The sequence below is a fragment of the Solanum tuberosum genome, unplaced genomic scaffold (genome assembly GCF_000226075.1).
Source record: "Solanum tuberosum cultivar DM 1-3 516 R44 unplaced genomic scaffold, SolTub_3.0 scf00197, whole genome shotgun sequence".
NCBI classification, from domain to species: Eukaryota; Viridiplantae; Streptophyta; class Magnoliopsida; order Solanales; family Solanaceae; genus Solanum; species Solanum tuberosum.
Genome location: NW_006239125.1, coordinates 275,674 through 295,747, shown reverse-complemented (window position 1 = coordinate 295,747; position 20,074 = coordinate 275,674). Strand labels below are relative to the sequence as shown.

General features: G+C 35.2%; 1 protein-coding gene and 1 long non-coding RNA gene across 3 annotated transcripts; one reads left to right on the top strand and one right to left on the bottom strand.

The window, feature by feature from the left end:
• The first annotated feature begins 5,676 nt into the window (after nt 1-5,676).
• LOC102581893 (F-box protein At5g46170) lies at nt 5,677-9,726 on the top strand. Of its 2 annotated transcripts, none has more exons than XM_015312352.1 (2): nt 5,677-7,069; nt 9,446-9,726. In XM_015312352.1, exon 1 carries the CDS (start codon nt 5,855-5,857, stop codon nt 7,022-7,024), a length of 1,170 nt encoding a protein of 389 aa, XP_015167838.1. In that variant the 5' UTR covers nt 5,677-5,854; the 3' UTR covers nt 7,025-7,069; nt 9,446-9,726. The 2 variants fall into 2 exon arrangements, with proteins under 2 accessions (XP_015167838.1, XP_006355407.1); XM_006355345.2 differs by lacking the exon at nt 9,446-9,726 and adding an exon at nt 8,734-9,188.
• A 657-nt stretch (nt 9,727-10,383) lies between these two features.
• LOC107062117 (uncharacterized) lies at nt 10,384-19,636 on the bottom strand. Its single transcript, XR_001474428.1, has 5 exons — nt 19,058-19,636; nt 18,476-18,822; nt 17,993-18,094; nt 17,739-17,917; nt 10,384-10,681 (listed from the first exon to the last, which is right to left on the bottom strand). It is a non-coding gene; the product is annotated as an uncharacterized lncRNA (long non-coding RNA).
• Nucleotides 19,637-20,074: the final 438 nt, after the last annotated feature.

Genomic DNA, 20,074 nt, shown 5'->3' with positions numbered 1-20,074 from the left:
GTTGATATTTCAAAAAAAAAAATTGTACTCATGTGAATTTTACCGTCTTTATGAAAATTTCTATTCATTTAACGTTTCTTAAGTTTAGCTTATCACACAGGTAGGTGAAAATATATTTGATCTCCTTTTCAAACACCGTTAAGTTGTAAAAAAACAAAAAAAAACCGAAAGAACCGACTAAAACCGAAACCGAAAAAACCGACTTTGTGTGGTTTGATTTGGTATTTAGATTTAATAAACCAACATAATTGGTTTAGGTTTTTTTAATGAAAAACCAAACCAAACCGACCTATGTACACCCCTACTTCTAAGTCATCAAGAATCGTGGTTGAGTTCAAAGGTTAGTTTTTCTTGATTTTATTTTGTTAGCTTTTTCGAAGAAAGGAGCAATTTAACTTATGATAATGGAGATTTTTTTTTCCAAACATGAAGAACAATAATAAAGATAAAGACAATTGAGTTAATATTTATTTTTTTCAAGTTTATTTTAACACATGGCCAATTTTTATTGGTCAGTGCTGTCTAAAAACTGCACCCACGCGCCTAACATAGGTGAAGTCACGGACTCAGCCACGTAGGCCGAAAAGTGGTAAAAAATTAACCAAAAATTAAGTTCGGGGATAATAGGACCTTAATAAAGGTTAGATGTGTCTCAGAGATTTTGGGCATAGGCTGGGGAGGTACTTATGCATTTTCCCTTTTTAAACTATATATATTTAAAATTTTCATACTCTTTATCATATGCTACCAATTTATTGAGAAAATATTATAAAAGGCAAAAAAATTAGAAGCTAGTAGTTGTAAAAGGAAACACACATTTCTTCTTTTTAGAGGGGTTGTGGTGGAAAGCAGGCATACAACAGACAATGAAAATATACCTATCACTAACCATTGTCCCCACATGAACCCCCATTTTTTCCTTCCAAATTACTCCTATAAAGCAAGCAATAATATATATATATAAATATTTTGCATGTCATTAGTGAATTTTTACTACAAGTCATTTATCGAAAATACTTAATTACCTCAACTTAACGTTGACACAACAAACTAAATAATTTAATTTTAAACATCACAAATACTAAAATAGAGAAATTATATTATTTAATAAACGATTAATTGATATAAAAGTATATATTCTCCATGTTTAAAAGGAATTTGTTTCTATATGAAATTAATCAACTTTTAAGGGTTTGTCTGGTTTAAGAATGTATTATTAATAATAACATATTCGGTATGATCTCATAAGTGAATTTTAGAAAAATTATGTAAATAGATTTATCATTTATGATGATAGAAAAATTGTTTATGTTACATGCTCAGCTCAAAAATAAATTATTCAAGTTAACAATATCGAGATAAAAATAGAAAATTATTTATTTTGTGATGGGTTAAAGTTTTATGTTTGATATAAGTAATTTAGAGATTAATTAGTTACGTGATAGTTTTTATATTATTTTTAGGAAAAATTACCTAACTACACACCATTTATTATCATATTTTCTTATTTTCCCTATCATTTCAAAAACTATCAAAATTCCCTCTTTTGCTCCCATCATCCCCTTTTCCGGATACATTAATTTGAAATCTCATACTCATGATTTTCTTTCCTTTTTTTTCAAGCCATAAATCTCTCTACAGTTACTTACATTAATCCATTTTTTGAATTTCAAATCTTTTCTCTTTCCGATTAATGATTTCAAGTTATTCAAGAGGTAGATTTCTTTCCATCACTTCAATTTTCATTTATTTTATTTTATTTGTTTTTTCATCTTAAAAAATTATTGAATTTGTTACTCCTGGTCTCTTTACTGGAAGAGGGATGGAAAATATTGCTAATGCATAGAGTTCATCTTGGAGTGCATTTGAAATTGTTCTAGAAATTTCTAGTGGCGGTTTTGATGCACTTCATTCCATTGGTTCGATCTTTCAGTATTGGGCTTACCCAATTAGTCCGAAAATGATACATCTTTGTTGCTTTCCGTTGATTAGATTGTTGACCTTTTTTTTGACTTTTTGGTTGATCATCTTTTCTGATATATATACGTTCATATTTTTAATGTATTTAGTTGATTTTGTTTCTAAAACTAATGTATACTGCTTTCATTTCAATATTATGATACATTACAATTCTATCATGCACAATGTATCGTGTTCAAATGTTAGTTTTGATACATAACTTTAATTAGTATTGATAATTGATACAAAAATTCTACCAAATGTATCATTTATCATGTATCAGCCTTTTCATCTATAAATTCCTGATATATATGGATTCTTCTCTCAAACAAAATAAGTTACATAAATAATAATGTATCATGCACTAATTTTTTTAGGCATGATACATAAATTCGAATTTATACTAAATGTATCTGATATATAATAATTACCAAACAGTAATGTATCGATCTCAAACCTAATATCTTATGAGCAACAATTTCTTATTTAATGTATCTAGTAGAGAATAGAAAGAATAATTTTGGGATCTAAAAACACATTACATCTACATCAAACTAGTAATGTATCACGACTTATATATCAATATACAAATTAAAAAATTAAAAAACAGAGGGTATACATAACAAATCCAAACAACTTGAATCAAAATTGAAAGGATCTTCCATGACTTGAAGATTCAAAAGGAAATCGTTTGTCCAACAACACCCAATACTTCGTACTCCTATCTCAAATTTATAACAAATCCAAACAACTTGAATCAAAATTGAAAGGATCTTCCATGACTTGAAGATTCAAAAGGAAATCGTTTGTCCAACAACACCCAATACTTCGTACTCCTATCTCAAATTTATAACAAATCCAAACAACTTGAATCAAAATTGAAAGGATCTTCCATGACTTGAAGATTCAAAAGGAAATCGTTTGTCCAACAACACCCAATACTTCGTACTCCTATCTCAAATTTAGACCATTTTCCCTTCCTCCAGTAGCTATAATATCTCTATCCATTCTTCTAAATCTCATAGACGGAAAAAAACTAAAATACATTATCCCAAATTATTCAGCATTGAGGCATATCAGTTATAATCAAAGAAAAAAAATTCCAAGCTCAATATGCACACACATATACCCGAAATAGGCACTTGACCTTCAGATTGTTCGAAAAAATTCTTATTAGTCAAACTTGAATAAAAAATTAAAAAACAGAGGGTATACATAGCAAATCCAAATAACTTGAATCAAAATTGAAAGGATTTTCGATGAACTTGATGATTCAAAAGGAAATCGTTTGTCCAACAACAATTTCATCACTTTTGTATCCTTCATAACTCACCTCTCTAACCCAAAATTTTGACAAAAAAATTTGAATCAAATCTGAAAGGTTTCTTCACGCTAAATAGGGAGGAGCAATTTGAAATTTTGAATTTCTTCGTTCTGAATTTGCCTCTGTATGATTGAAAGTAAGAAGAAACGTAAGCGTAATTTATTAGATTTTTAGATTTTATTCCCTTTTTAGCGCAACAAAAAGGATTCTTCTTGTATTAGAATTGTATCCGGATGGTGAATTATGTACCCAAAAGATACAAATTTAAGAGATTATTATAATTAGAAAAAGTGTAGGAATAGAATGTAATTTACTCTTTACACTATGGAATTTATATAAGTTATACTTATTTTTGTAGCACATTAGATATGGAACAACAAATTTAGAACAGTTAATCTCTACCTAAAACGACCAAATATCAAAAGGTATCCTTCCCAAAACTCTTCTTCCAAAGTCTTTTTGAAGATCAGTATTAAAATTGAAAATAAAAATATATTCAAATTTATATGTTATATAAATAAAACCAAACACACGTCTCATATTATACCTTATATATCGTATCTTTAATTAAATATATAAAGCATGGACAAAAAAAAAGTATATTACTCCATTATTTCAATTTATTTGTTTTATTTTTTCTTTTTGTAGCATCTTTAAAAAAATAAATTTGTTCTTTAATTTTGTTATTTCACATTAGGAATAGACATAATACGACATATATCGAAATATCATATTAGAATTAAAAAAATTTATATCGTAATTTTAATTCTGCGGTATATGATACGTATTGCTAATTAATTTCAATATTTGATATTTATAAAATAATATTGAAATCAAGAATTGAGTATGTTCTAAATTCTTTCCACCTAACTGGTTAAACATAATAAAAAAAAATTCTTTTAAAATCAAGAAATGAGGATTTAATTTCTTTCGAAGTATCACTTGATCCACAAAGGTGTCTTTGAGTTCCAGTGAAGCTACATATGTCAAACTATACTTAATTTTAGAATTTGAAATGTCAATTATTTTATCATATTGAAATGTCATTTTTGTGTAATTGATTAATCAAAGAAAATTATATTATATATATATTTTTAAATATTTCTAAATGTATAAGGTGTTAGTCTAATATAATGTACGAGCTCAACCAAACTATGATTATTGATTTATCATATGTGAAATATCAAAATCAAACTTATAAATATCAAAACGTACCAAATTAATTCGGTATGATGATAATATAATACTCTCTCTATTTCATATTTACTGAATTTTTGGAGCTTTTTCATTGTTTAAAATTTAAATTATTCAAAGTTCAAGAAGAATGTTTGATTATTTTTTTTTTATATATATTTGGCCTTTCCTATAATGAAGTTTTATATTTTCTTGGAGATAGTTTGCCTTTATGATTTCACAAAAAATAATAATGAAAAATATTCCCCCTTTGTAACAATAGTTGTCCACTACACTGTTTGGAATGTCCGATAATATTTGTCCACTTTATGAAATTGATGTATAATTTTACTCTTAGTTCCTAATTTACTTTTATCATTAATTATAGTGATTTCTTTATTACATTTTTTAAGAAATTTATTTATTATATTCAAAGGGTGATATAATAAAATTATCTTTCTATTTATAATTTTTTAAGAAATGTGCAAACTCAACCGTGGACATGTATTTATGATATAAATTATGCGTGCAGCTCACAAATTCACTCCTTCTAAAATACTCCATATGTCCCTAATTACTTGTCCATTTTTTTCTTTTTTAGTTGTCCTTAATTACTTGTTCATTTTGACAAGTACATATTATACCTTCAATTAATTACATTGAAAAAGGTAGAACTTTTAAAAAAATTTAAGTTTTAATTAATCCACTTAATAATTAATAGGGGTAAAATGATAAACTCACTATATCAATAATATTTTCTTATTAGGTGTGTCAATTCAAAAGTGGACAAGTAATTATGGACATATGGAGTAGAGATAATAGTATTTTCAAAAACAAAACAACTGGTATTTGCATAAAAATTCAAATACTATACTATATTATTTCTCTACTTGACATGTTCAAGATCATAATGTCTGATAAAAAAGTTGTAAATAATTTTATTATTATCTAATTTATGTACTCCCTTCGTTTAAAAAAGAATGAACCATTTCCTTTTTTGACAACACTTCAACTTTAATTTTTCACATGACATGTTTAATGTCACAAGATAAAAATATATTTTGATACATTTGACATAATTTTAATTTAGAACCACAAAATTAATTTTTTTTTCTTTCTTAAAGTATATTCCAAGTCAAACTAGAACATTTTTTTTTTTTAATCAGAGGGAGTATTATTATCTTGTATTAAAATGTATTAAGCTATATATTGAAGGAAGGGAAAAAGCAATATAGAGACTTTATCCCCAAACTCCCATGGTATCCTTGTTTCTTCTCTACCCATCTCTCATTTCACTCTCTTTCTCTCTGTAACACACAAACAACTCTGTTTCTTCTTCTTCCTTCTTCCCTTCTTCTTCTCACAAAGAGTCTTTAGTTTATCAGAAATTTCTTGAATATGGGTTCATCCAAGTCAGATCTGAGGTCAACGATCTACCCAGAACCTGTTGACCACTTCGACCAGCTACCTGATCCAGTTCTTCTCTTGATTTTCAACAAGATCGGTGATGTTAAAACTCTAGGAAGATGTTGTGGAGTTTGTAGCAGGTTTCATTCACTTGTTCCTCAAGTTGATAACGTTGTTGTTCGTGTTGATTGTGTTATCTCTGATGATGATGATGCATCGTCGTCATCTTCTTCTTCTTCTTCATCTTCTGCTGCCTCTTCTGATAAGTCACGTCACCCCATTTCTTCCCTTTTTCGACTTGTTTTCCTTGGTCTTGTTAAACCCTTTCAATCCCTTACTCAGTTGATCTCCATTTCTTCAAGGCGATGTACTGCTTCATCCTCTCTTGTTGATGATGATTTTGAGCAAAATTCTGTTACCCATCACTCCCCTACACAGGTTTTGAAGAATTTTGATGAAATTAAGTTGCTTAGGATTGAGTTGCCTAGTGGGGAATTGGGTATTGATGAAGGTGCTTTGCTCAAGTGGAGAGCTGATTTTGGTTCTACTCTTGATAATTGTGTTATTCTTGGGGCGTCTTCGGTGATTCAACCGGTAAGTATTGGTGATTTAGTCGAGGAACAGTGTGGAATTGGAAGTAACAGTAATATTTTGGGTGATGGTAATGGAGAAACAGATAATGGGAGCATACCTGAGTCGTTTTACACTAATGGGGGTTTGAAGTTGCGTGTTGTGTGGACGATTAGTTCTTTGATAGCAGCTTCTGCAAGGCATTATCTGCTGCAGCCAATTATAGCAGAGCATAAGAAGCTTGAGAGTTTGGTTTTGACGGATGTTGATGGGCAAGGAGTATTGTGTATGAACAGGGAGCAGCTGGAGGAGTTGAGAGTGAAGCCTCTTTCAGCTTCATCAGCCTCGAAAAGGACAATGGTGCCAGCACTGAACATGAGGTTGTGGTACGCCCCACATTTAGAGTTACCTGATGGGACAGTGCTTAAAGGGGCGACATTGGTAGCAATTAGGCCTAGTGAGCAACCTAAGAAAGAGGTGGTTGGGCCAGATGGGAATTGGGTGGCAGCAGCATTTGAGGAGCCCTATGGGACGGCTGCAAGGATGTTAGTTAAGAGGAGGACTTATTGTTTGGAGATGAACTCGTTCTGAATAGAATTAAAGTGGTCAAGGGAGTTCCTTGAATTGATGACAGAGGTAATTTCTTGTCCTATATATATATATATATGGTTTTGGGTCAAATTTGTAGGAATAATGCTAGAAGATTGAAGAAGTTTGTCCCGATTACAATTTTATGTGTCATTATGACTATGAGCTCTTGATCTTCCGTCCCGTTTATTGTCCTTTCAGAGATATAGGTTATCGAGTTTATTTGATCTCTCTTCACACACACATTTACATTGATAGATACTCTTTGGTTCTGTGGTTTTTGTTGTTCTCATCTAGTGTTTAATTTAATCAACTGATCTAAGTGTGTTGCAGAATTCTATTGCATATTTTTTTTGGGAAAATGCATAAGTTGCCCCAACCTATGCCTGAAATCCCAGAAATACACTTACACTATACTAAGGTCTTATTACCCCCGAACTTATTTTATAAATAATTTTCTATTCCTTTTTGGCCTACGTGGCACTATCAACCAGACCGCTTTAAAAAATTGTCAACACGCGTTGGGCCCAAAAATTTATACTATACTAAGGTCCTATTACCTCAGAACTTATTTTATAAATAATTTTCTACCTCTTTTCGGCCTACGTGACACTATATTTTTGGGCCCAACGCGTGTTGACAATTTTTTAAAGCGGTCTGGTTGATAGTGCCACGTAGGCCAAAAAGGAATAGAAAATTATTTATAAAATAAGTTCTGAGGTAATAGGACCTTAGTATAGTATAAGTGTGTCTCTGAGATTTCGGGCATAGGTTGGGGCTACTTGTGCATTTTCCCTTTTTTTTTCCGTAGAATCTAGGAATTGAAAGTCTGATTGACATGCAATTCCTAGGGAGTTTCTTGATTTATTTTGAAAATATACTGGTATGAATCTGAGATGAGTTGGGTGAAGAGGAGCAGACCCGTGATAATCACAGAGTTTCGAACTATGCATCGTTAGCCTCAGGAATTTTTAAAAGATCTGAGATGAGTTTTTCTCGGTCAATTCTGAAGACATTGTTAATGTCGGTTATTTATCAGTACGCTGGTCATTTTCATCAAAATGTGCCCCCTTGTCTTCACTTCCTTTATTTTTAGATCCTTAAACGAGAAGGCACCGGTGTCAGCACATTTCCTAATTTCTAGGTGCGGAACTTAGGGAGCTGAACTTGCATTTTAAGCTTGTTCGTATCATGCTTTCTTTTTATTGGGTTGCATTTGTATACATAATCGCACCAGCCTTTAAATTCCTCTTGAGATCACGTAAATATGCTGAGGAGCTAGCATGTCAAATTTATCTAATTTTTCTTGTTAAAAGACTGTGTATTGATTCATTACTAAAAGAATAACTGGGAATGCCTATAATTATTATTCTATGTTGTTCTAGTTCATGATGGTTTTTATTTGATATTGTACATTGGTTGCAAGATTATTCATTACCATAAGGTGGAACAAAGTTTGTGTCAATACCATTTTCAACCAACAAATGTGCTAGTGTTAGCTAAGTTTTGATTGGCTGGTTTTTCGTTTACATAAAACAGCTACTTCTTCGCTTTATCTTAACCTTTTGGCCGAGAAAGGTATAAAGCAGCTGCTTCTTTTGGCTTCCTCCGCTTTCTTTACGTGTTTTGCATCAGAACTAATATGAAGCGTATATCCAGAGTTGTCAGTATATAAGCATCTATGTTATACACAATATTATCATCATTTTCAGGGAAAACTAAGAAAGGTGGATTAACTCATACTGAAAAGGAGCGGAAAAGAGAATTTTGTTGAGCTAGCTCACCCTGAGTTGTTTGAACAAGCCAGTCTTGCTTCTAGAGATGAAATGCCAGTTGCTGGCTGGCTAACTATGCGCTTTAAATCAGCCCGTGTCATGCATGTTGATGGGCATCTGCTTATGTTTTAGTTTGGGGCATATACTTCTAAGAATGCACAAAGTGCTTCCGTTTCATTTAACAGTTAGCCAAGTGCCTTAGACTTTATAGCGATACACATTTGATAGTCCTCTTTCTGTAAATATTATAGTTATGGATATCATATGCTGTGTCATGTACCTTTTATGGTTTTATTGAGCAATGAAATGTACGTTTTGCTACATTTGTGCCAAGTTTATTCACTTATTTGCTTACAGTGTTGTGTGAAATGGTAAACTATCCTTTTCATAAATTTTACTATGTTTTATCTGGCTAAGTTTTACCAACATTTGTGTGTCTAATTGGCATATGATTGTATCACACTCATCATTTGAGGCAGAAGGGTTAATTCTGATGCAACTTTAGGAGATAAAACTCCATACTGTTGATGTAAATATCTGAGTAAAGGAACATGTAGGGAAGATCTGATATGGTGATATCTTGTGCTTGCAATTTTGTCCAACGAATCAATCTTATGATACTAATCTATGTATCTTGCATTTCCTTCAGTAGACATGGAGGCAGCTCTAGGTTGTAGTCCTCAGACGGCTTGATACATGTGTGCTTACCATTGAGAAATTTGATCTATACTCTACATTTGAAGGGGAGGTTAAGTGCAATAGTAAGAGTTGTCGTTGTGTGGCCAAGAGGTTGCATCCTATAGACCTAATGTGGCCTGGGCCTCTTCTGGATACCAAGCATCTGGACTCCTTTTTTTTAACTACATTTAGATTGGTTGGTATGTAACATGTGCACAACACAGAAAGCAGACCTGGTTTTGATTCCCACTTTGCCAATTCTGAGAAAAAGACAGCCAATTGGCACTAATCATTACTTGTTTGAACTAACACCCAACCTGAATTGAACCAACCAGTCACTTGCCAGTTGCCAATGATGCTCTTGGCAAAGTGACATGATTGAAACCCACACCAAATATTAGTTGGAATGTATAGACAAATCATGTTCAAAGTTAGATGTCATGTTCGTTACTTCATTACTTCTTCACATAATAGTTACATTGCTCAACATTTTGAAATTGCATTGTCTATCACTATTTTTTTTCCCACAGAATTGTCCTCAAGCAAAAAAAAATTGTAACACTCTTCGGATCAAGAAAGTTAAATAAAAGTATCTATTATTTCCTTTGTTTTCCTGTGAAACTGAACAAGATATATGAGGACTCTTCAATTCCTCCTATTTCAAAATGGTTGCAAAATATTACTTGAAAACCCATCTTTCATCGTATTTCAATTAGTGACATTCAGACGTACACTGGAAAGACACTTTTGATTCTTCTAAAGATAAATTAGAACAGGTTTTCATCTGAACAAACTACTGCGCAAACATATAACAATACTAAACGGATTCTTCCAACAAGAACCAAAAACTTACACCTGCCCCGCAAACCAAAAAAGAAAATTAACATTTTGTCACTCAAGGAACCCAAAAAAAAAAACTTGATAAGAGTAGAAAAGGCAGCCCACTGCGCCAAATTCAAATTAAGAGTGGCATAAAAATCTGCAGAAATAAACAATCAACCAATCTTCATATCAGCATTTAGTTGAGCAAAATTTAGGATTAAAAAATGTACGTAAAAGCTATTAGCAGCACAAATTTAATCAGAAGATTACATTGATATAGATTATGCAAATTAAAGTTTCATCTTCCTCCTGTATTATCTTTGCCCATCATGAACAGTAACAACAACAAAAAACAGTGTACATTGGCCATCTCTACCGGTCCGTTCTGCACAAACCACAGAATACATTCGATGCATGTAAGTAGCCTTAGAATTTCAAGGAAATTTGGTTGCATGAGAGTTGAGGTACTACAGAAATTTCCATAATGTAATGGGGTTTAGTACATGTATAATAAAAGAAAGGAGGGTGAGGGGGAATATGCCATATCAAAGCATCAAAAGAAATTGGAAATTAATGGGTGGAAGTTGATTTGAGATGGGAAAAGGCATAAAATACCCCTAAATTATCTGATAAAAAAAAAGGAACTATCCCTGGATTCTCAGTTGCAGTCCTATACTTTGTGAATCTCCTGTTACTCCCTTGGGCTATCTTGAAGAGAAATCCTATCCCCCAATGCTTATGTGGCGAAGAGACTACATTACACTCTCAAAGAGAGTAGCCAAAAAATATATCAAAAACCTTTTTTAACATCTTTTATTAGATTATTTTCTTACTGTCTTCTTTACTTTTCCACCATCTCTTCTTTTGTTTTGTTTTCTTCCTCCGAGACCAGCAGTCTAGCACCATGCAACAACCACCAGGACTCGCCACAAGCACCGTCACCAAAGTTAAGACCTTTCTCCTCCACCATCACCTAAACCATCAAATCTTTCACAACTGCCATCAGAAAACAAACAGCATGCAGCAGCATCAACTTATGTTTGTTTTCTATTAACTACACCTCAAGCTTTCATATTTATCCAGCAAATCATCGAAAATATATTCTTATCTTAAGGGCCTAAGGAAATGAACTGTAACACCTCACGAGGTCATGAGCCAAAGAAATTGGCCTGGGCAACCTTCACGAGGACCCATACGGGCTGTGAAGGGCACCACGAGGCGTGGTGCTGCCCGTGGTGGTTCACAGTAGCTAACCAAGTGGTGCTCACCTCCCACGAGGATCATCACGCCCCGTGAAGGGCTAGGCAGTAGCTAGCAAAAGGCTTCCTAAAAGAGAGACCCTCCCACAAGCCACTTGACGGCTCGTGAAGGCCACTACGGACCGTGGAGAGGGTCGTGAAGGGAGAGAGAGTTAAGGGGTGGCAAGCCAGGCTACTGGTCAAGGACCACGGCCACCACAATGGGCCGTGTGGTCCTTGATGGGACGTGGTGCCCCTCGTGAAGTGGTTCGACAACTTTTAAGTTCAGGGGTATATGGATCTTTTCCAGAATTAATTGAATCAAAGCTATGTCGTTTTACCCAAGCCTAGGACCCCTATATAAGTGATTTTAACCCCCAAAACTCACCCATTCAAGTCATTCTCTCAAAACCGAAAAGAAAAACCAAAGTTCTTCCTCTCAAAATATTTCTCTCTCTAGAACTTGAAGAAGAAGAAAGAGTTGAAGCTAGGGTCAAGGTCAAGTCTCCATCCCTCAAGAAATTGTGGGCTTTGATAGTAAGGTATAATGGCTTTTCATCCATGGAGCCCCTAAGATTCCCCAATTGAAAGTAGAAATTCCCCAATTTGAGTTAGGGTTTTCTTCTAAAGTTGTGGGTCTGATGAATGTTAATCCAATTGATTGGGTTATGATTGTTTATGCATGAATTGATAGGATTACATGTTTTTTAGGATGAATTTACATGTACCCATGCTTAACCCATGTTTCTAAGTTGAAATTGATGTAAATGGGTTTTGATCCATGAAAGGAGAATTTGTGAATTTAGGTGTATTCTTATAGGATAAATAAGGTACATTATGAATTGCTTTGAGATTGAAGCATATATGATGAATATGATGAGTATTGCTTTGAGAGTGAAACTTATGTTATTAATTGATGATTTTGATGTGATTGAGGTGGAAGAGATTTACCCACATGAATTGCTTATGTATGAATGTGAAAGGCTTTCTCACATTGAATGATTCTAGGTTGAAAGGATTGCTCACCTAAAATGAATCTAAGCTAAAAGACTAAGAAATTGATGAGGCTAGAGGCGATTATCCATGACCTCTAAATGAGAAGGATATGAGGTGATTCCCATATTCCTTAGAGTTGAATAAGAGGCGATTACCCATATTCCTTAGAATCAAATAAGAGGCGACTCCCCATGTTCCTATAATGATGATTGGACATGGAGGCGATTACCCATGATCCTTATAGAAAGACATGGAGGCGAGTACCCGTGTCACATGATGCTGGGCATGGAGGCGAGTACCCATGATCCCATAAGTTGGACAAGAGGCTACTACCCATGATCCATTTATGTAAGGCAAGAGGCGAATACCCATGCGCCTTTATAGGAAGGCAAGAGGCGATTTCCCATTTCTATAAAAGATAAGCTAAGATATGTATGATAGGTGATGAGCTTGGATTGTTGCTTGAGTTTGCCTTCCATGATGAGTAAGGATGAATTGAGGTTACTTCAAGAAGTATTCCTTTTATGTTGAAATGATCTATTATGTTCATTGATTATGCCTTACGACTTATGTTGTCTAACTCTTATGTTTATGTTGATGTTTATGCAAGCTATCATATTTAGTACATTGTTGTCCTAACGCATACTCTTGCCTACATTTCTTATCCAAATGTAGGGTCCAACGTTCCCGACTCTCATCCCCGTGGCTAGGATCCATAGTAGAGGCAAGGTTGAAGATTGGTGAGTCCTCATAGCATTCGAGGATTTGGCCACCATTTCCTTGTGCTCTTTTCATTTTAAGTTGGAACATTGTTGTATGGGCTGTGTCCCAATGATTCTATTGTTTTAGATGGATTTTGAGACAAGTGTACTAGACTTCCACTTCATTTTATAAAACTTTGATTGTGTTGAAAATGTTTTAAATTTTCCCAATTTTTTTATTATCTTGACTATGAATGTTAAGTGGCTTATATGAGGCCTCTCGGGGTATTGTATGCCATGTTACATCGAGAGGTACCCCTGGGTCGTGACAAACTTGGTAACCAGAGCACAAAGTTTAGAGAGGTCCTAGGATGTCTCAAAACCACGTCTAGTAGAGTCTGGTTCATGAGTGTGAAGCACGCCACATTTATGAATGAGAGGCTACAAGATGTTTAGGAAACTTCACTTCTTCATTACTCTAAGTCATGTGATAGAGTTTTAACTCTATAAGATCTCTCTCCTAATCCTTACCCGATGGTCTACAGGATATGACTACTCGAAGAACTTTTGCTAGAAGGAATGAAGGAGAAGAGATTGGTCAAGGAGCTCCTCCTCAAGCTCCGGTTGACCCTTTGGCCGAGCAAGTGACTAATGCAGAGTTTAGGACTGTTTTCAAGTGTTGGCTCAAGCTGTGACGGCCCAAGCCAATAGGGAAGTTGTGAACCCCGTGAACCCAAATGTGGGTAGGGCAGCATCTAGAGTGTGGGACTTCACTAGGATGAATCCTCCAGAATTCTATAGTTCTAAGGTTGAGGAAGATCCTCAAGAGTTCATTGATGAGGTTTACAAGGTCTTGACTATTATGGGAGTGACTCCGGTGGAAAAGGCGGAATTGGCCGCTTATCAACTTAAGGGTGTTGCTCAAATTTGGCTCAACCAATGGAAGGAAGCAATACCGATAGATGCGGGTCACCTAGAATGGAAAAGGTTTAAGTCCACTTTTCTTGATAGGTTCTTTCCTCTTGAGACGAGGGAGGAAAAAGTGCTTGAGTTTATTAATCTTCGACAAGGGAACATGAGTGTGAAAGAATATGCTTTGAGGTTCACTCAATTGTCGAATTATGCTCCTTCTATAGTTGCCGACTCTAGGGCAAGGATGAGTAAGTTTGTTTCAGGTGTGTCTGAATTAGTAGTGAAAGAGTGTCGTACGACTATGCTTGTCCATGCCATGGATATTTCTCGTCTCATGGTTCATGCCCAACAAATTGAAGAGGAGGAACTTAAGGAGAGGTCTAGGGAGACAAAGAGGTCTAGAACCGGTGATGGTAATTTCTCTTATGCAAGGTTCGATGGACATGATTGTCCTAGGTATCGACAAAGGTTTTCCGAGCAAGGTTCCTTTAATGCTCCTAAGTTCAACAAAGAGAGGGTGTCTAACCCTAAACCTCAAGGAGGTGGTAGTGGGTCTTCATTGCCAAATTGTGCTAAGTGTGATAGAAGGCATGAGGACAAATGTCTAACAGGTTCCAATGCTTGTTTTGGTTGTGGTAAGATGGACCACAAGATAAGGGATTATCCTTCAGTTGCTAAGAATGAGGGAGATAGTCGTCGTAGGGCTCAACCCTATCCTTCATCCGGTCCAAGTAGTTCGGGTACTAGTGCTCCCAAGCAAAATAGATTCTATGCTCTTCAGACTCGTGGTGATCAAGAGGGTTCTCCCGATGTGGTTACCGGTATGTTGGAAGTTTTTCAACTTGATGTTTATGCTTTACTTGATCCCGGTGCTACCTTGTCTTTTGTGATGCCATATGTGGCTATGAGATTTGATGTGCTTCCTGATGTGTTGTTAGATCCTTTTTCTCTCTCTACTCCTGTTGGTGATTCTATTGTGGCTAAGACTCTAAGAGGGTCTATAGAAAGTGTCCCGTTTCCTTGTCCCATAGAGTTACTCTTATCGATTTGGTAGAGCTTGATATGCTAGATTTTGATGTTATCCTTGGTATGGATTGGCTGCACTCTTGTTATGCTTCTATTGATTGTAGAACCCGTGTAGTCAGATTTCAGTTTCCGAATGAGCCTATCCTAGAGTGGAAGGGGGGATATTCTATGCCGAAAGGTCGATTTATTTCTTGTCTTAAAGCTAGAAAGATGATTTCTAAGGGTTGCATGTATCATCTAGTTAGGGTGATAGATCCAAAACCCCTATTCTTGAGTCGGTCCCCGCTGTTAATGAGTATCCAAAAGTGTTCCCAGATGTTTTACCCAGTATTCTTCCCAAAAGGGAAATAGATTTTGGTATTGACCTTTTCCCAGATACACAGCCTATTTCTATTCCTCCTTATAGAATGGCTCCAGTAGAACTTAAGGAATTAAAGGAACAATTGAAAGATTTGTTGGATAAGGGTTTCATCCAACCGAGTATCTCTCCATGAGGTGCTCCAGTTTTGTTTGTTAAAAAGAAAGATGGTTCACTCCGCATGTGTATTGATTATCGGCAATTGAATAAGGTGACCATTAAGAATAAGTATCCTCTTCCAAGAATAGATGATTTGTTTGACCAACTCCAAAGAGCAAGTTACTTTTCTAAGATTGACCTTAGGTCGGGTCATCACCAATTGAGGGTGAAATATGAAGATATTCTGAAAACGGCTTTTAGAACCCGATATGGTCATTATGAGTTTTTGGTGATGTCGTTTGGTTTGACTAATGCTCCGGCGGCTTTTATGGATTTGATGAATAGGGTGTTTAGACAATACCTTGATATGTTCGTAATTGTGTTCATTGATGATATATTGATTTATTCGAGAAGTGAGGATGATCACACCAATCATTTGAGGATTGTGTTGCAAATTCTCAAGGGCCAACAACTCTTTGCAAAGTTTAGCAAATGTAAGTTTTGGCTAAGGTGGTCATATTGTTTCAAGTAAAGGTATTGAGGTAGATCCTAAGAAGATGGATGTGGTCAAGAGTTGGCCTAGACCTTTTATCCCCTTCGGATATTAGAAGTTTCCTGGGTTCGGTTGATTATTACAGAAGATTTGTTGAGGGGTTTTCTACGATTGTCTCTCCATTGACAGCTTTGACTCAAAAGAAGGCCAAGTTCATATGGTCCGAATTATGTGAGAAGAGTTTTCAGGAATTGAAAAATAGACTTACTTCCGCTCCGATGTTGACTTTAGCGGAAGGGACGAATGGTTTTGTTGTTTATTGTGATGCCTCAAGAATTGGGTTAGGATGTGTGCTTATGCAAAATGGAAAAGTTATTGCCTATGCTTCAAGGCAACTTAAGGTTCATGAGAAGAATTATCCTACCCACGATCTTGAATTAGCGGCGGTGGTTTTTGCCTTAAAAGATTTGGAGGCACTATTTGTATGGTGTTCACGTAGATGTGTTTCCCGACCACAAGAGTTTGCAATATGTGTTTAATCAGAAAGATTTGAATCTTTGCCAAAGAAGGTGGCTTGAGTTGCTTAAGGATTATGATATGAGTGTTCTCTATCACCCCGGTAAGGCGAATGTAGTAAAGGATGCTCTTAGCCGATTATCAATGGGTAGTGTTGCCCATATAGAAGAAGATAAGAAAGAATTGGTATGAGATGTACATAGATTGGCTCGATTGGGTGTTCAGTTAGTAGACTCTACCAAGGGTGGTGTTATGGTCCACAATGGTTTAGAATCATCTTTTGTGACGAATGTGAAAGCTAAACAATGTCTTGATCCGACCTTAGTGGAATTGAAAGAAACGGTGCTTAGAAAGTCCGTAGAGGCTTTCTCGATGGTGTACTTAGATATCAAGGTCGTTTGTGTGTTCCTAATGTTGATGACTTGAGGGAACAGATCTTGTCAGAAGCACATAGTTCTCGGTATTCCATTCACCCGGGAGCCACCAAGATGTGGTGTCATGGAAGAGTAAGAAACAGAGTGTGGTTGCTCGATCTAGTGCAGAACTAGAATTTCGAGCAATGGCTACAACAACTTGTGAACTAGTTTGGATCAGACAGTTGCTGGGAGAGCTAAAATTTGGCTAAATCAGTCAGATGGAACTTGTGTGTGATAATCAAGCGGCCCTTCATATCGCATCAAATCCAGTGTTTCATGAAAGGACTAAGCACATTGAGATTGACTGTTACTTTGTCAAAGAAAAGATACTCTTAGGAAATATTGTTACAAAATTTGTGAAGTCAAATGATCAGCTTGCGGATATCTTTACCAAGTCCCTCATCGATGCTCGTATAATTGCATTTGTAACAAGCTAGGTACATATGATTTGTATGCACCAGCTTGAGGGGGAGTGTTAGAATATGAATAAATATATACAATCCTACTTAGAATAGGAATTATAATAGAATACGAATAGTAATCCTAGTTGGAAAAGGAGTCTAATGTAATGTTTATAAATAGGTCTCAATGTAACAATGTAAATACACAATTTCAATAATATATTTCTCACCGTGAGCAGAGTAACTAAGAAATGGAAACAAAAAAAAAAGAAAAGGAAATGAATACCTTACAAAAAAATGTCGTGATGCAATGCATACAATTAGCACATTCAGCTGTCTTTGCTTTTAGATCTTCTCGATTTCTTAATATGATTTTCAGATTTCAGCTTTTCCCAGTAAGGTACTAAGTTATCAGGCTCAAGCAATTCAGCAGCCCTATTGTTGCCTAACCTCTTTTCTGTAATGCTGCAGTATCAGAAAAATGCATGAGGCAAAGTGATGGACTGAAATAAGTGAATAGAAATTTCACAGTTCACAAACCTGTAAGCTTGAGACTCTTCTGCCTTCGTTTCCAACTATTGAACATTTCCTGTGTTAGCTGGAATGAAAGACCCACATATGTGTAGTATCTCTTCATCAAAACTACAAATAAAAAGCACGATGTCAGGTCTAATTCATCCTTTAAAGTTAAACCAAAAATGTAAAATGCATACTGAAAGGAGAAGCAAAAGAGCATTGAAATTCAGTAATAGAAACACTGTAAGAATTACTATGTAACCACAGCAATAATTAAGGCACATGCAAATTCAGGAAATCATTTATGCAGACAACCCAACAAATTGGGGATTCTACAGACCATTGAAAATCTATATCTATCTATATAATTCTGGTCATAACAGAGGCAGTGTAGCACTCTCAATGATAGAATACATATTTTTTCTATTTTTCTGCTAAATTATATAACCAAAACATCACCTCTTTTAACTATATTATTACACCAGTTTAAAGTTATTAATAGCTAACCAATGTTGCAGTCATAAACATTACTGACTCCCTCGTTCAAGAGGATCTCAAGAGTCAAAATGTTTTTTCCCTGAGTTCATGACTGCAAGAATCCTCTTTGCCCCTATCCAATCCATGCCACCAGGATATGGTCTCTTCCCTCTAACATAGTCAACGGCATCATCTTGCCATACAAACTCAGCAAGTAACTGCTTTAAGGTTCTGCCACCAGCTGTTGTTGTTTCCTCGCTCATTATCTTGAACTTGTCTATGAAGTAACCATAGAAGTTGAGATCCATGATTCTATCCGTGAAATCATAGTGCTCATTGAATCTGATATGCCTCTCCCGCATGAGGCTAAGAACTTACTGAAATAACAATTAATTTTAGTTAGTAATAATTGAAAAGATAAAACAAACATTATAAATTGAAGGTTATTGGAGAAAACTTAACAAGTCCTACCACCAAAAATTCATACTAGTCATGTTCTTAAAATCATTTTCATCAAGATAATGCATGGAGTAGAATTCGCGATCATTTGTTTCCATCAGTGCCAACAAAGTAGCCTTTTATAGCTGAAGGCACGAACTTGTAAATATTCACCTTCTTAAGCACCGACTTCTCTCTTATGGTCATTGACAATTCTCCAATAACTTTTTTTTTCCATATTTTATATTGCCTTGACAAACAATTTTCTTCTCCTCTTAACATGTAGAGTATATGGATCCTGAAGCTTCCATGATGGAATGACACTCCTCTTGGATGTCAATTCTTTCACAGCCTCGGTCAATGTTTGAAGACACTTGACAACATCATAATCTTTTCTCTAGCACTTACCACTTACCACATTGAAAGCCAAAACATTTATTACAAGAGGTAGCCCCAACACTTTTTTCAGCCCCAGAAAAAGGTGTCAACATTCTTTCAGAACCACCAACACCAACAATTTTTCTTCCCACCACTTTTTTCAGCACCAACACCAGCCCTTACAGCTGCATTAATCATATCCTCATCAAAAACAACAAGTTGACCAGCATAAACTCTTTCTCTTTTGATGGTTGTTGCTCCAACCAATTCCCTTTTAACTATATCCACCATAGGATCAAATAGCGTCTCAACAAATGCTTGAGTAACAAGGAATGATATTTGCAACTCTTTTTCTGTTGGGACAAGTCATGGATGCACAACCTTTAATAAAAAATATGAGTTTGTAAGGTAATCTTTCACGGAGACTTACATATATGTTGGAACAGATGAGTCATTTGTAGCAACAGATTACCAATCTTAACCAATAAATAGGATCTGTAGCAAACAATTTTATTTTTTTGAGATCAGGGTAACCGTGTATTCACAAGTCTCATCAGAGCATAACAAAACCTACCCTTAGGGAGATTACAAATTTCCTATGAAATCAATAAAAAGTTTTATATCCCTCCTCATATCCTGTTTACACCAAAAGTACAAAAGACTAAGGCAATTCATCCTTATCTTCTTGATGTTGTTGCTCTTGTCCTCAAAACATCTAGAATTCATTTCTTTCCATAGAGTCCACCATGAGCACAACAAATGCTCAATCTTTTGCTGCTTCCTCTTCTAACAACAAATGTGTTTGCTGTCGAT